The sequence below is a fragment of the Urocampus carinirostris genome, chromosome 16, assembly GCF_059441175.1.
Source record: "Urocampus carinirostris isolate Australia breed hairy pipefish chromosome 16, RoL_Ucar_1.0, whole genome shotgun sequence".
NCBI lineage: Eukaryota > Metazoa > Chordata > Actinopteri > Syngnathiformes > Syngnathidae > Urocampus > Urocampus carinirostris.
Window position 1 is genome coordinate 28,342,208 of NC_142364.1, and position 12,741 is coordinate 28,354,948.

Genomic DNA, 12,741 nt, shown 5'->3' on the forward strand with positions numbered 1-12,741 from the left:
AAGCGTGGCCTTTTAATGTCTTCCTCTGGCCAACGTCCGGCATTTTTCATACTGGATGAGTTTACTTTAGGGTTCTTAAACCTGCGGTCGGCGGAAAGAAAAGTGGCTGGCGACAATGATAGTTTGATATATATATATATATATATATATATATATATATATATATATATATATATATATATATATATATATATATATATATATATATATATATATATATATATACACATATATATATATATATATACACACATATATATATATATATATATATATATATATATATATATATATATATATATATATATATATATATACACATATATATATTTAGAGAGAAAGAGAGAGAGAGAGAGAGAGAGAGAGAGAGAGAGAGAGAGAGAGAGAGAGAGAGAGAGAGAGAGAGAGAGAGAGAGAGAGAGAGAGAGAGAGACACACACACAGAGGGAGAGAAGGACCACTAGGCTGCTCTAATAAAATACACAATATCCCTTTAAAGATTTTGAGCTACAACATTTAGGTTTGTCCGTCCAATTTCGGTCAACCTTATAAAAAAAACATGACACCTAGAGACGCATGCTGTAATGTGCTATCCTTACAGGAAGTCAGCCATTTTTGTTATACGCGTCTTAAGATTTGTTTTGCACTTTTCTGGATTACTTCAGAAAGTAACTTGATGACTGATTCAATTCAATTCCACCTTTGAATCCCATACTGTGTATCAGGGATTTTCAAATGATGGGTCAGGGACCAAAACTGGGTCCCTGACACACTCCTGAGCATAATAATAATGTCCCGCAAATGCAAGTCGACCTATGAGTATTTAAAAAAATGGCCTTTTGTATGATAGTGAATTTTTTCTTATCATATAAATCACATGTGTCAAACAGGCGGCCCGCGGGCCAGATCGGGCCCGCTAAAGGATTGAATCCGGCCCGCGAGACAACACTCGGAGAAGCGCAAGAGAAAAACAAGCTGCAGGTTGAAATATGTCCACTTGATGTTGCCAAAGCCAGGTGCCTCTCACAAAGACACTGTACTTGTATTTATTTCTCTCTCTCTCTCTCTTTCTTTTCCACCCCTTTTCTCCCACCCTGTCTCTGTCTCTTTCACTCTCTGTGTCCCTCTTTTTCTCTTACTTTGTTGCTCTTTGTCTCTTTCTCTCTCTGTGTCTTTTAACCTCTTTTGCTCAAACTTCCTTTTTTCCTTTTCTCTCTCTCTTCATACCCTTCGCGCTTTCTTTTCTCTCCTTCTGTCTTTCTATTTCTCTTTGGATTTCTTTCTTCCTCTCCCTTTCTTTTCTCCCTCTCTCACGACTTTTTATCTTTTGTTTCTCACGCTTTTACCCTCTCTCTCTTTTTCTTTCTTTGTCCCGCCCTCTCTCCTTTTCCCTCCCTCTTTGTCTTATTCTTGTATCTCTTTTTCTTTCTCTTTAATCTACTAGTCCGGCCCCCGACAGAATGTTTGTTCTATCGTGTGGCCCCTGAGTTAAAATGAGTTTGACACCCCTGATTTAAATCAATATTGTTTTATTTTTGATGAATGCTGCTATTTTTACCACTAGGAGGCGCCAAATAATATACTATGTCCCTTTAATGTTTTTATTGTTCGATCTTATTTTGTATAGATGTTTTTTAAAGATATTTGAAAACAATAGTATGTTTCTCGTAAAAAAAAACAATTTGGCTCAATTTCACTCAGATCCAAGCTTTGGCGGCCCTTAGGTAAAATGAGTTTGAGACCCCTGGTTTACTTACTGCTCAAAGTGGTCATTTGGATGCACATTGTCAAAGGGAGGAGCCTGAGAAAACAATGAAAGCTGATTTGGATGGAAAATTGCATCAGTTGTCTGAATTACACCCGAGTTTGTGCATCCACGGTAGCTGCATTAGTTTCAGATCATGCATACTTACACTAACACTTACATAACAGCTTTCGGGTGGGGTCAGAGTGCAGCATTGTGGACACGCACGCACTTGAGAAAGGAAGGTAAACTGACCCCAGGGGGCGGACGCAGGACACGCAAAGACACACAAGCATTCACATGAGCATTCACACCTATGAGGTGTGTAGTCTCCATTGAAGCTAACATGTGTTTATGGGGTGTGGCGGTATGGAGCCAAGGTAAGGAATTGAACCTCAAGGTTAGCCAGGATACTTATGCACCATGATGCATTTTGAAAACCGTACCATAAATTTTAGACTACAACCCGGTACTTCATTTTCAAAACTAGGGCTTTCAATACGGTGCGGCTTATTCTTGTTTTTACAGTGGCCGCGTCGAGGTAATCGGCAAGCTGCTCTTTCCCACAACGCATGCGCTCTATATAAAAAACACCGCAAAGACCTCTTGAAACATTTATGACCCCCTTCGAGAGAAGTTAGTCCATGATTTTGCCAATATTAATCATATAATACATAACAGGAGCAAAGTGGGAGATTTGACAGTACTTTATTCAACATTTCAGATCAAGTCATTTTATTTATTTTATGCATACGAATTGGACTGCAGTGGAATTTATCCATCGAAAACGCCACACTCAGCTTTTCATACTCTTGGTGTTAATGTCAGGTGCCTGAAGTTTCCTTTAATCCTCGAGGAATGATAAAAAGCGAATGCAATTTGGTCCATTACTATGGTCAACCACCAATGACAAAAACACAAAAACACACATCTGTGTTAAAATGGGGCACTATTTTCCACTGTTTGGGTTCCTTGGTGCTGTCGCCTAGAAATACAGGCCAAACATTTTACACAACGCAGCCTTGATTCGCCTTTTCTTCCCACGCATTAGTAAGTATGTGTTCCTATTTGTAATCGCTAACTTGAATGGTCACATGATCCGAAAAAATGGGACGCAAATAACTCGGGGCAAAGCTAAAACAGCGCATTCAGGCGTAAGGTGTGCGGGGGCATGGCACCATTGGTGTTCTGCAGTCCAGACCAATGCCAACAGAAAAAAGGCGACTTCCATGTCTATGTTACAATCTGGCACTATTTTCCACAGTATGGTTGCAGTATGGTGACTACAAACAAAATTTCACGCGACGCGGCCCTCAAGAACGTACTTTTCGGCGCAGTAGCAAATATGTGGTTGTATTTGTAAGCGCCATCTTCAATGGTGAAATGATCAAAAAACGTGACGTAAACAGCTCGGAGAAGAACTGAAAAACGCCGCAGCTGACAAAGGCGTAAAATGTGCAGGGTAAAAGCGCCACTGGCGTTCTGCAACCAAAGGCGTTGACGCCAAATTCCCCACTTGGTTGGCGTCAGGTGTGTGCCGGTCTTAAAATATAAGAAATAGATGAGAATTACTTCAGTTTTATAGATGCTAAAGTTTGTGGCAATACATCTGGTGCGAGTCGCACAAAGAAAAAAATATCCTGCTTAAATTTGAGCATTTAATCAGGTGCGCTCTGTAGTTCGGAATTTACGGTAATTAAAAGAAACAGGCTTCAGAATAGTAACAGTCCTTGGATGCGGCTCAGGCTTCATCTTTGCATTGTGAACCACAAAGGACAAGAGGCCTTATTGAAAGAACCTTGTGAAACTGCCGGGACTGCCACATCAAACAGCTGCAGCTTACGGGAATCCTAAAACGCAAGCATGACCACTTTGTCTCCCATAAATTCAACCGCACTCTCCATTGATGTAGTGTTTGATGCATCACTGAGTAAAAAAAGCTATATGTTCTTGCATAAGAAGCGTATTTCTTGTTTAATTCCCACATACTTAACCCCCATGTCGATTTTGAGCCAGGTCTAACTGAGTCCTGACCACCAAAAACAAAGGAGTATCCTTCAATTGTGTTAATATAACATCCTAACAAACATTATAGGCATCATTATTTGCACTGCTTTTTTTCAGTAGGGTTGCGGGGGTACTGGAGCTCATCCCAGCTATCTTCGGGCAGTGGGCAGGGGACACCCTCAACCGGTTGCCAGGCAGTCACAGGGCACACAGAGACAGACAATTCACTCACTCATTCACACCTAGGGACAATTTGGACCAGCCAATTAACCATGCATGTTTTGGGGATGTGGGAAGAGACCGAAGTGCCCGGAGGGAACCCACGCAAACACGGGGAGAACATGCAAACTCCGCACAGGAAGGTTGGCAGCTGGATTTGAACTCATGACCTCAGAACTGTGCAGCAAACCACTGAGCTACCACGCGTCCCGTTATATGCATCCACAACCATATGTTCCCATTGTAATTTACTTTTAGGGTGACTGAGACACATCAATTATTACACTTTATGACCTTGAAACAGGTCACTGGAGACCCTAACACAGGGGTGGCAAACTCATCTTAACTCGAGGGCCACACGATAGAACAAACATTCTGTCGGGGGCCGGACTAATAGATTAAAGAGAAAGAAAAAGAGAGATAAAGAAATAAGAGAAAGAGGGAGGGAAAATGAGAGAGGGAGGAACAAAGAAAGAAAAAGAGAGAGAGGGAGAGAGCGTGGGAAACAAAAAATAAAAAGTCTGGAGAGAGGGGAGAGGAAGAAATAAATCCAAAGAGAAATAGAAAGACAGGAGAGAAAAGAAAAAAGAAAGCGCGAAGGGTATGAAGAGAGAAAGAGAAAAAGGAAAAGAAAAAAGGAAGCTAGAGCAAAAGATGTTAAAAGACACAGAGAGAGAAAGAGACAAAGAGCAACAAAGGAAGACAAAAAGAGAGACACAGAGAGTGAAAGACAGAGAGAGAGAGAAATAAATACAAGTACAGTGTCTTTGTGGGAGGCACCTGGCTTTGGCAACATGAAGTTGACATGTTTCAACATGCAGCTTGTTTTTCTCTTGTGCTTCTCTGAGTGTTGTCTCGCGGGCCATATTCAATCCCTTAGCGGGCCAGATACGGCCCGCGGGCCGCCTGTTTGACACCTGTGCCCTAACACAACCTGAGGGTTAAAACAAGAGGCAACAGGCGCTGAGACAGTTTCTTCCTCTGGGCTATCACCACTCTAAACAAGCTACAAGACTGGATAAATTAATCTTCCCAGTTGTGTTGAAAAATTGGTTTTATATAGAAAAAAATAGTTTTTATTTCTTATGTAGCTGTCACGACCAGAACAGAAAGAGGACCCAGATGCATAACATTACTCACAAGTTTATTGAAATATAGAGAAAAGGCAGCGCCAGCGATCCCGTGCTTGCTGGACGCGGGAAGCAAGCCGCTTACGGGATCGGAACGTTTTCCGAACGTAGAAGTGGAACTTCCGGAGTGGGAGTTCGTAGCGTAGTCAGACGGAAAAACAGGTCGTTAGCCGGGATGGGAGATCAGAACCTGGTTGGGGTCAAAAAACGGGTTGTAGCAGAAGACAAATGGGGAAATCAGGAACAGATGAGTGGAAACCAGGTGACAAAAACGGACCGACGGGAGTCACAGTCAAAAATGCTTGCCTTGTGAAAACTGAGGTTCGCTGACGGACTGACAACAGGCGAGTGAAAGGACTGAGCTTAAATAGGACAGGGAACCAATCAGGTAACCCGTAGCAGCTGGCGCCAAACGAGCGGGCAAAGGTGAGTGTAATGAGTAATCATGACAGTACCGACTTAATGGGGAACTTTGTTGCTGCTAATCGTTAATACATTACTTTGTAGTGCACTGTTTTCACGATGCACTATTTTTCATTGCACTATGAAAGTATTACGGAAGAAAATTGCACTTGAGAGCAGACCCTAAGCAATACCTTAAACATTTTTTCTAACCTATTTATCTTCACATTATTTTATCTATTTTAATTCCCAGAAGAAACCCACAACAAACATACTTCACAGAGTGAGGCCCGTAGCTGGAATTAAACCCAAGGCCTCTGAACTGTAAGGCAGACACGCTACACAGTCAACAATCCATCCATCCATGATCTGCACCGCTATTCTCAGTAGGGTCACGAGGGTGCTGGAGCCCATCTCAGCTATCTTCGGGCAGTGGGCAGGGGACACCCTGAACTGGTTGCCAGCCAGTCGCAGGACCTAACCAGTCATCTACTGTGTAGTTGTTGTTGCCAATGAAATCAAATTGAATAATTTCCTGTGGACACCAGCCAAGGCCTCAAGACACCTGTGTGCTTGAGAAATTTTGTTTTAGAAACCCATGACAGTTTGTATTTTTGTTAAAGCTCTTTAGTCTCCTTTTCCCTGCATAAGTGATGGTCTGCCTCCCTGTCAATGTAGACATATGCTAATATATTCTCATTAGGTTCCGGGGTACGGATGATAGAGCCTGATATGATAGTTAGCAGATGTCTGCAGCAAATGCGTTTGAAAAGTAGCTGCAGCGTAGCCGCACCATGGACACATCTTTAATAATAACTTAAAAGTTAGGACGTTGTTGCTTTGATATATCAGGCCCTCTGCTAAGGGACGGATGGAGTCTGCCTGACTTTGATAGGCGAGCCAACGAAAATGGCCAGCACGTTACGGCAGACTCAGTCTATCCTATGATCTATGCCAGTAGTCCGCAACCACCGGCCCGCGGAGCGTTACCGGGCTGTACAGAAAGTGTCAGGAACCGGAACAGGATCAGGACCCAAATGCGTGACGTTTCTCGTTTCTCTTTTATTTTACAGGAAATAGGGAGTCATGCACGTTAGGCAGCAGTCTGGCGTGGAATGATAGGAAGCCAGAGGCCAAGGAGATTGTTATAGATTGCCCAAGCAGATATCAGACGAATGGGGTCAATACCGCACAGGACGGGACAGACATGATTGATATGAAAACAGGATATCGAAATTAAACAGGACAAACTAGACTGGAACAAAACTAGAAACCGATATTAACAACGGGACGGACAGGATGGATATCGAAACAGGGTATCGAAATTAAACAGGACAAACTAGACGAGAACGAAATTGGAAACAGATATCAAACAACGGGATTGACAGGATTTGATGTCAAAACAGGATATCGAAGTTAAACGAGACAAAATAGAGGGGAACGAAACTGGACATATTAAACAGGACAAAATAAATGGGAGCCATACTGGACAGGAAATATCAACAGGAAACAGAACAGAATCAAAACCCACGTCTTACGGGCAGAGGTTCGTTGACGGGCTGACAACAGGGGATTGACAGGACTGGGTTTAAATAACTACAGGGAGCCATTCAGAGCCCGCAGCGATTGGCGCCAAATGATCGAGCACAGGTGATTTACATCGGTAATCATGACAAGAAAGAAATAATTTGATTATTATTTGCCAAATGTTTATATACTGACACTGCTACGTCTCAGACAAAACTTGGACCGGACTTTGAGATGGTACATTTGAATTAAAATCAGGGTGTTTTACACGAGCGGCTGTCAGACAATGCAATTATCACATTGGAAACACGGTTTCCCACCCACTGAAGACACAGTGAAGAATAAATCGAACCAACCTTTGTGGCTTATTCAGCGTTCAACGCTAGAACTATTGTGAACAACTATTATTACCCCCCAAATATTTTTGCTAAGCACTGTTTTTCTGCAATGTATTTTACAATTAGCGTTGTTAAACATGTACAGTAAAGTTTTGTACTTTGTGGTTTCTTAGTTGTTGCACTGAAAACTCAATATGTTTTATAGAAATTTTGTTGTGTCGTGCAAGGATTACAATTTAAAGTTGCTTTGTATAAAATAGGTAAAATGAGTTAAAAGTTCACGGCAGAGTGAAAAATAAATGTCATCATAATTTAGTATGGTAACAGATTTTTCAAAAACATATTTTTTTGCAGGATATTACATTATCAATAGTAATATAATAAACAAAGGGACACCCCAAAACCTGTCTTTTTTCTTCCTTTTTAGTTTATTTTTTCCTTTCATGTTTTCTTGTTTTTTTTTCTTGTTTTCCTATTTGTATTATTTTTCCATTTTGCTTCCTTCGTCTTTTTTTCTCTCTTCCTCCTTTTTTCTTTTATTCTTACTCCTTCTGTTCTTGCTCCATTGTTTTTATTTTCTCTTTCCTTTTCTTTTATATTTCTTCTTCTTGTTTCTTTGTTTCCTAGTTTTTTCCTTTTTCCTATTTTCTTGTATTCTTTGTTGGATTCCTAACTATAAAAATGTCCCAAACGTTTACCAAATGTTCGAATTAGTTATCTGTCTCTATTAACCAAACACGACCTACATCCACCCAACAATCATGCGTGCTCGTTTTTTGAGAGAGAGAAAAAAAGATCAACAGCAGATGTAAGTGTGCCCTCCAGAAACGACTAGTCTACCCCGATTTTTCCAGGATCATTTATACATTTCAACCAACATATCAAAAGACATCCCACCCTTCTCCAATTTGCTATGTGTGTCCGCAACTAGCTTTAGCTTTCTCTTATTGGCCATATTGTCCCCGCATAATGGTGTGCCGGCTCCTCCCTTGGACATGCCAAGGAAGCCCCCTGGGCTTCACCATCTCGTCGAAGAGCGTCCCGAAGTCTCGGATACTCAAAACAACACCTAGCATTTCTACGTCAACAGCGTCTGGATGTGCTGATTATCTTATCTGCCTTACGTCCGATTCCCGCCGTTCCTGTTCCTGTTGATTATTTTCTTCTTCCTTTACTCTTTTTTATTTTTCATTTCTTTTTTCATAAAAAAAAAAATTCTTGTCTTTTTTTTAGTTCACTTTTTCAGACTGCTCCCACCACTACGTTGAGTTTTCTTTGAGTGGGCAGATGGTTTCTATTGGGGTGGTTGTGGAACAATAATGTATACCACCTAATTGTGTCAATATATGGCTTTTGACTCAACATGAGAAAAAAAATCAGTTTTTATACCTACCTACTTACCTACCTACCTACCTACCCACCCACCTACCCACCTATCAACATTTCAAAAGAGAGGTACATTATACAAATTATCACAGACGAAGTAGCGAGGTCGACATCTGCGGGGATTGCTGACACCAAGGGGCAAAAACAGTCCACTGCACGTACAGTGAGACAGGAGGAATTGGTGACGGAATATCGAATCTGGATTTGCAGTAACTACTTGCTTCCACTTCTACTTCCATCTGGTGTAAAGCACAGGGTCTCACGAGTAAATTAAAAGTATAAAAAGCCTTCGCTGGAGAGCTGGGGTTCACAATTAGATAATGAGTCAGGGGTTTAAGATTTGATTATAAAACGATTATTGAGGGGTTTCGTCCCTCAATATTTATTTGCTTCACTAAGATTGAATCCCTTGTAGTCTTTATAAACTGTTCTTGAGGAAAAAAAAGCAAAACAATAAGCGAATTCAATCCCACCACAGTTTATTTCAACTCGTGGAAACTCATGCAGACTGGAAAGTGACAAAATAGAATTTCTAATTTTAATGATTGTTTCGTTTATTTTAAAGTCTTTATCCTTTTTATTTTTATTTGAAAATGTTTACCTGTATACGCAAAGTCCGCTGTTAGATTTCATAACTAAAACCGAAAAGAGCGAAACCTTCTTTAAACTTCTCCAAAGACACGTAGGTGCTATAGTTTTGATCTCACGTTTAGTACCCCTTAAAACCCACGTTTGTGACTTTTATTGTAAGTAAAATATCACCAGGTTGGATTTCTTCAACGCTCTCTAGATTGGTAGTCAGTAAATACTGCTCTGTAGGTGGTGCAAGGCTTTGTCGACATCCCGCGGGCATATTTAAAATTGCAAGTCATCGTGGTAGCTTGTTTTTCTCTTATGCTTGTCTCAGTATCGTCCCGCGGCCCACATGTTGTATAGGTTGACCGAGTATTTTACTTGATAATAATATACAGAAGTAACAACATTGTACTAACATGATAAGTTGTTATTTTCAAACGTAATATCGAACACCTAGCGATTAAGGCTGTTCACTAACAAGAAAGTAATTTTCAGCTTTAAAAAGGGTTGGTGGCCCATGGTGTAGATTCATGTATCTTATGTCAGTAACTAGCATTAACAAAATCAAAACAAAAACTCATGCAAGGGTCCCTTGACTTTTTATATTAATTCCTCACATTTAAAATCAAAATTTTGTTTGGATCTCTAGCCTTCGCTCTGAAAATGCTGGTCTACGAGTGATCCCAAGAGCCAAGAAGAGATCCGCAGGTTCGAGAGCGATCTCCATCCGGGCCCCCGGTGCTGTCGAATTTTATGTTGACAATATCTGTGTATTATTTGCCCTCATGTAGGCTTTAGATGAGGGGATGGTGTCAGAATTTGTCCAGACCTACAAATACCTGGGTGTGCAGCTGGACAACAAACTGGACTGGACTGCCAACACAGAAGCTCTATGTAGGAAAGGGCAAAGCCGACTTTACTTCCTCAGAAGGCTGGCCTCCTTCAACATCTGCAAAAAGCTCCTGAAAATATTCTATGAGACAGTAGTGGCAAGCGCCCTCTTCTATGCGGCAGCGTGTTGGGGAGGCAGCGTCAAGAAGAAGGATGCCTCTCGTCTCAATAAACTGGCTAGGAAAGCGAGCTCTGTTGTGGGCAAAGAGCTGGACAGCCTAACAACAGTAGCTGAGAGACGAGCACTGAAAAAGCTGAGGTCAATCATGGACAATCCATCGCATCCACTACACAGCATTATCTCCAGACAGAAGAGCAGTTTCAGTGACAGACTGCTGTCACTGTCTTGTACTACGGACAGACTGAAGAGATATTTTCTTCCTCATGCCATGAGGCTCTTTAACTCCACCCGGCAGAGTAAAGGCCCACATTAAACCACACCACCTACATTGAATATTACCAAATCTTACTGCAATATGTATTCTGTGTAGCACTATTTAGTTACTCTATATAACACGCTACAGTGGGCATTTGCACGTCACACTGGGTATTTGTATATTGTATTCTTTTGGCTTTATTATTGTACTGTTCTCAGCTCAGGGATGCTGCTGGAAATGTGAATTTCCCTTCGGGGATGAATAAAGTATCTATCTATCTATCTATCTATCTATCTAATAGTCTGTGCAGCCCTTTGAGACTCCTTGTGATTAAGGGCTATACAAATAAACATGACTTGACTATTGTTTTTTTTGGTACCCCAAAAATTTAATTGACACATCAATTCACTGTTTTCTTTGTTTATCTATGTTCAAAACGCCATTAGAAAGAAAAACTTTGAGATTTTATTTTACCAAGAATATTCTTTACCCGATTTAGTGGAAAATGTAGAATGGAGAATGTAGCATGATGAAATATATGTTAAGGAGAAATCTTACAATTAGAAATCGTTTCATGTGAAACAAAGGACATCTCCATCACTGCAGGGATTAAAGAGTTGCAGGCGCCTGTATTACAAGCGTACAGCTTCAGCCAATCAAAAACTAGCGCCAGTGCAATGCATTTTGCATTTCAGAGTTTTAAGAAGGTTACCTCCCCGCACACCATAACTTACTGATTTCGATATGCCCGAACCAGCAAAGCCAGCGCCCAAAAAGGGCTCTAAGAAAGCCGTCACTAAATCCGCCGGAAAGGCCGGCAAGAAACGAAGGAGGGGAAGGAAGGAGAGTTATGCGATCTACGTGTACAAGGTCCTGAAGCAGGTCCATCCCGACACCGGTATCTCCTCCAAGGCAATGGGCATCATGAATTCGTTCGTCAATGACATCTTCGAGCGCATCGCCTCCGAAGCCTCTCGCCTGGCTCACTACAACAAGCGTTCCACCATCTCCTCCCGGGAGATCCAGACCGCTGTGCGTCTCCTGCTTCCCGGTGAGCTGGCTAAGCACGCCGTGTCTGAGGGCACCAAGGCCGTCACCAAGTATACTAGCTCCAAGTAAAATGCCTTTCGATGGACCACCCAAACGGCTCTTTTAAGAGCCACACACATGTCCTCAAAGAGACTTCCCGAATTGATGTATAGTTTACCATTTTACGATAAACTGCTTTGAGATTATATACGGTTTACTAGTTTACACTCTTGGAAGTGGAAATCTACATTGGATCCAAGCCGCGTTAAGTACTAAGCAACATGATGGAGGACTTTAGTCCTTTAGTCTGCTTCTGGAGTCTACAATCTTCCCTCTGTTTGTAGCAGGTTCTTTGTAAGGTGGGGGGGTGCTTTCACCTGCAACCCAGTTGACTTTGGGGGAGTAGTGTATGTCACGCAGCGGCGTGAGGGGAATATCAATGACCTTTTCCGCTTTTCTCGCGATGCGCTGTGGGGATTTTCAGCAGGTCACTGCGGAGGCAGATGGTCTGAATGCTCTCAATCAGGGTTGTCAAACAGGTAGGCCGGACTTCTAAGGGATTGAATCTGGCCCGCGAGACAACGTTCAGAGAATCGCAAGAGAAAAACGAGCTGCAGGTTGAAATATGTCCACCTAATGTTGCCAAAGCTAGGTGCCTCTCACAAACGCTACCTGTATTTCTATTCCCCCCCCTCCCGTTTTCGCTCTTTCACTCTTTCACTCTCTCTTTGTTCCTCGTCTCTTTCTGTGCATTTTAACCTTATTTTGCTCTTTACTTTCTCCCCTTCTTGTATCTTTTCTTTGCCTATTTGATTTTGGATTTCGTTTTTTCTTTCCCCTCACTATTTCCCTTTTACCTTTTCTGTTTCTCATGCTCTCTTTTTCTGTCTCACCCTCTTTCCCCCCTCTTGTTTTTGTTTTCTCTTTAATCTACAGGGATCAGAATGGAGATTTTCATTTTCAGCTAAAATAGCCAGGGGCCCCGGCCAGGTCCAGGGCGGAGCCCGGTGGGGGGCCCGGAGGGGCGAAGCCCCCCTGAAGCCAGCAGCATTTATCTTATTTGCTATGTGAAAATTGCACTAGAATGAATTAAATCCAACAAAACAGAAACCATG

The 12,741-nt window shown here is 41.8% G+C and overlaps 1 protein-coding gene across 1 annotated transcript; it reads left to right on the forward strand.

The window, feature by feature from the left end:
• Window positions 1-11,341: 11,341 nt before the first annotated feature.
• LOC148350946 (histone H2B 1/2) lies at window positions 11,342-12,624 on the forward strand. Its single transcript, XM_088355323.1, has 2 exons — window positions 11,342-12,243; window positions 12,563-12,624. The coding sequence occupies exon 1, from the start codon at window positions 11,342-11,344 to the stop codon at window positions 11,714-11,716; it is 375 nt and encodes a 124-aa protein (XP_088211449.1). The 3' UTR covers window positions 11,717-12,243; window positions 12,563-12,624.
• Window positions 12,625-12,741: the final 117 nt, after the last annotated feature.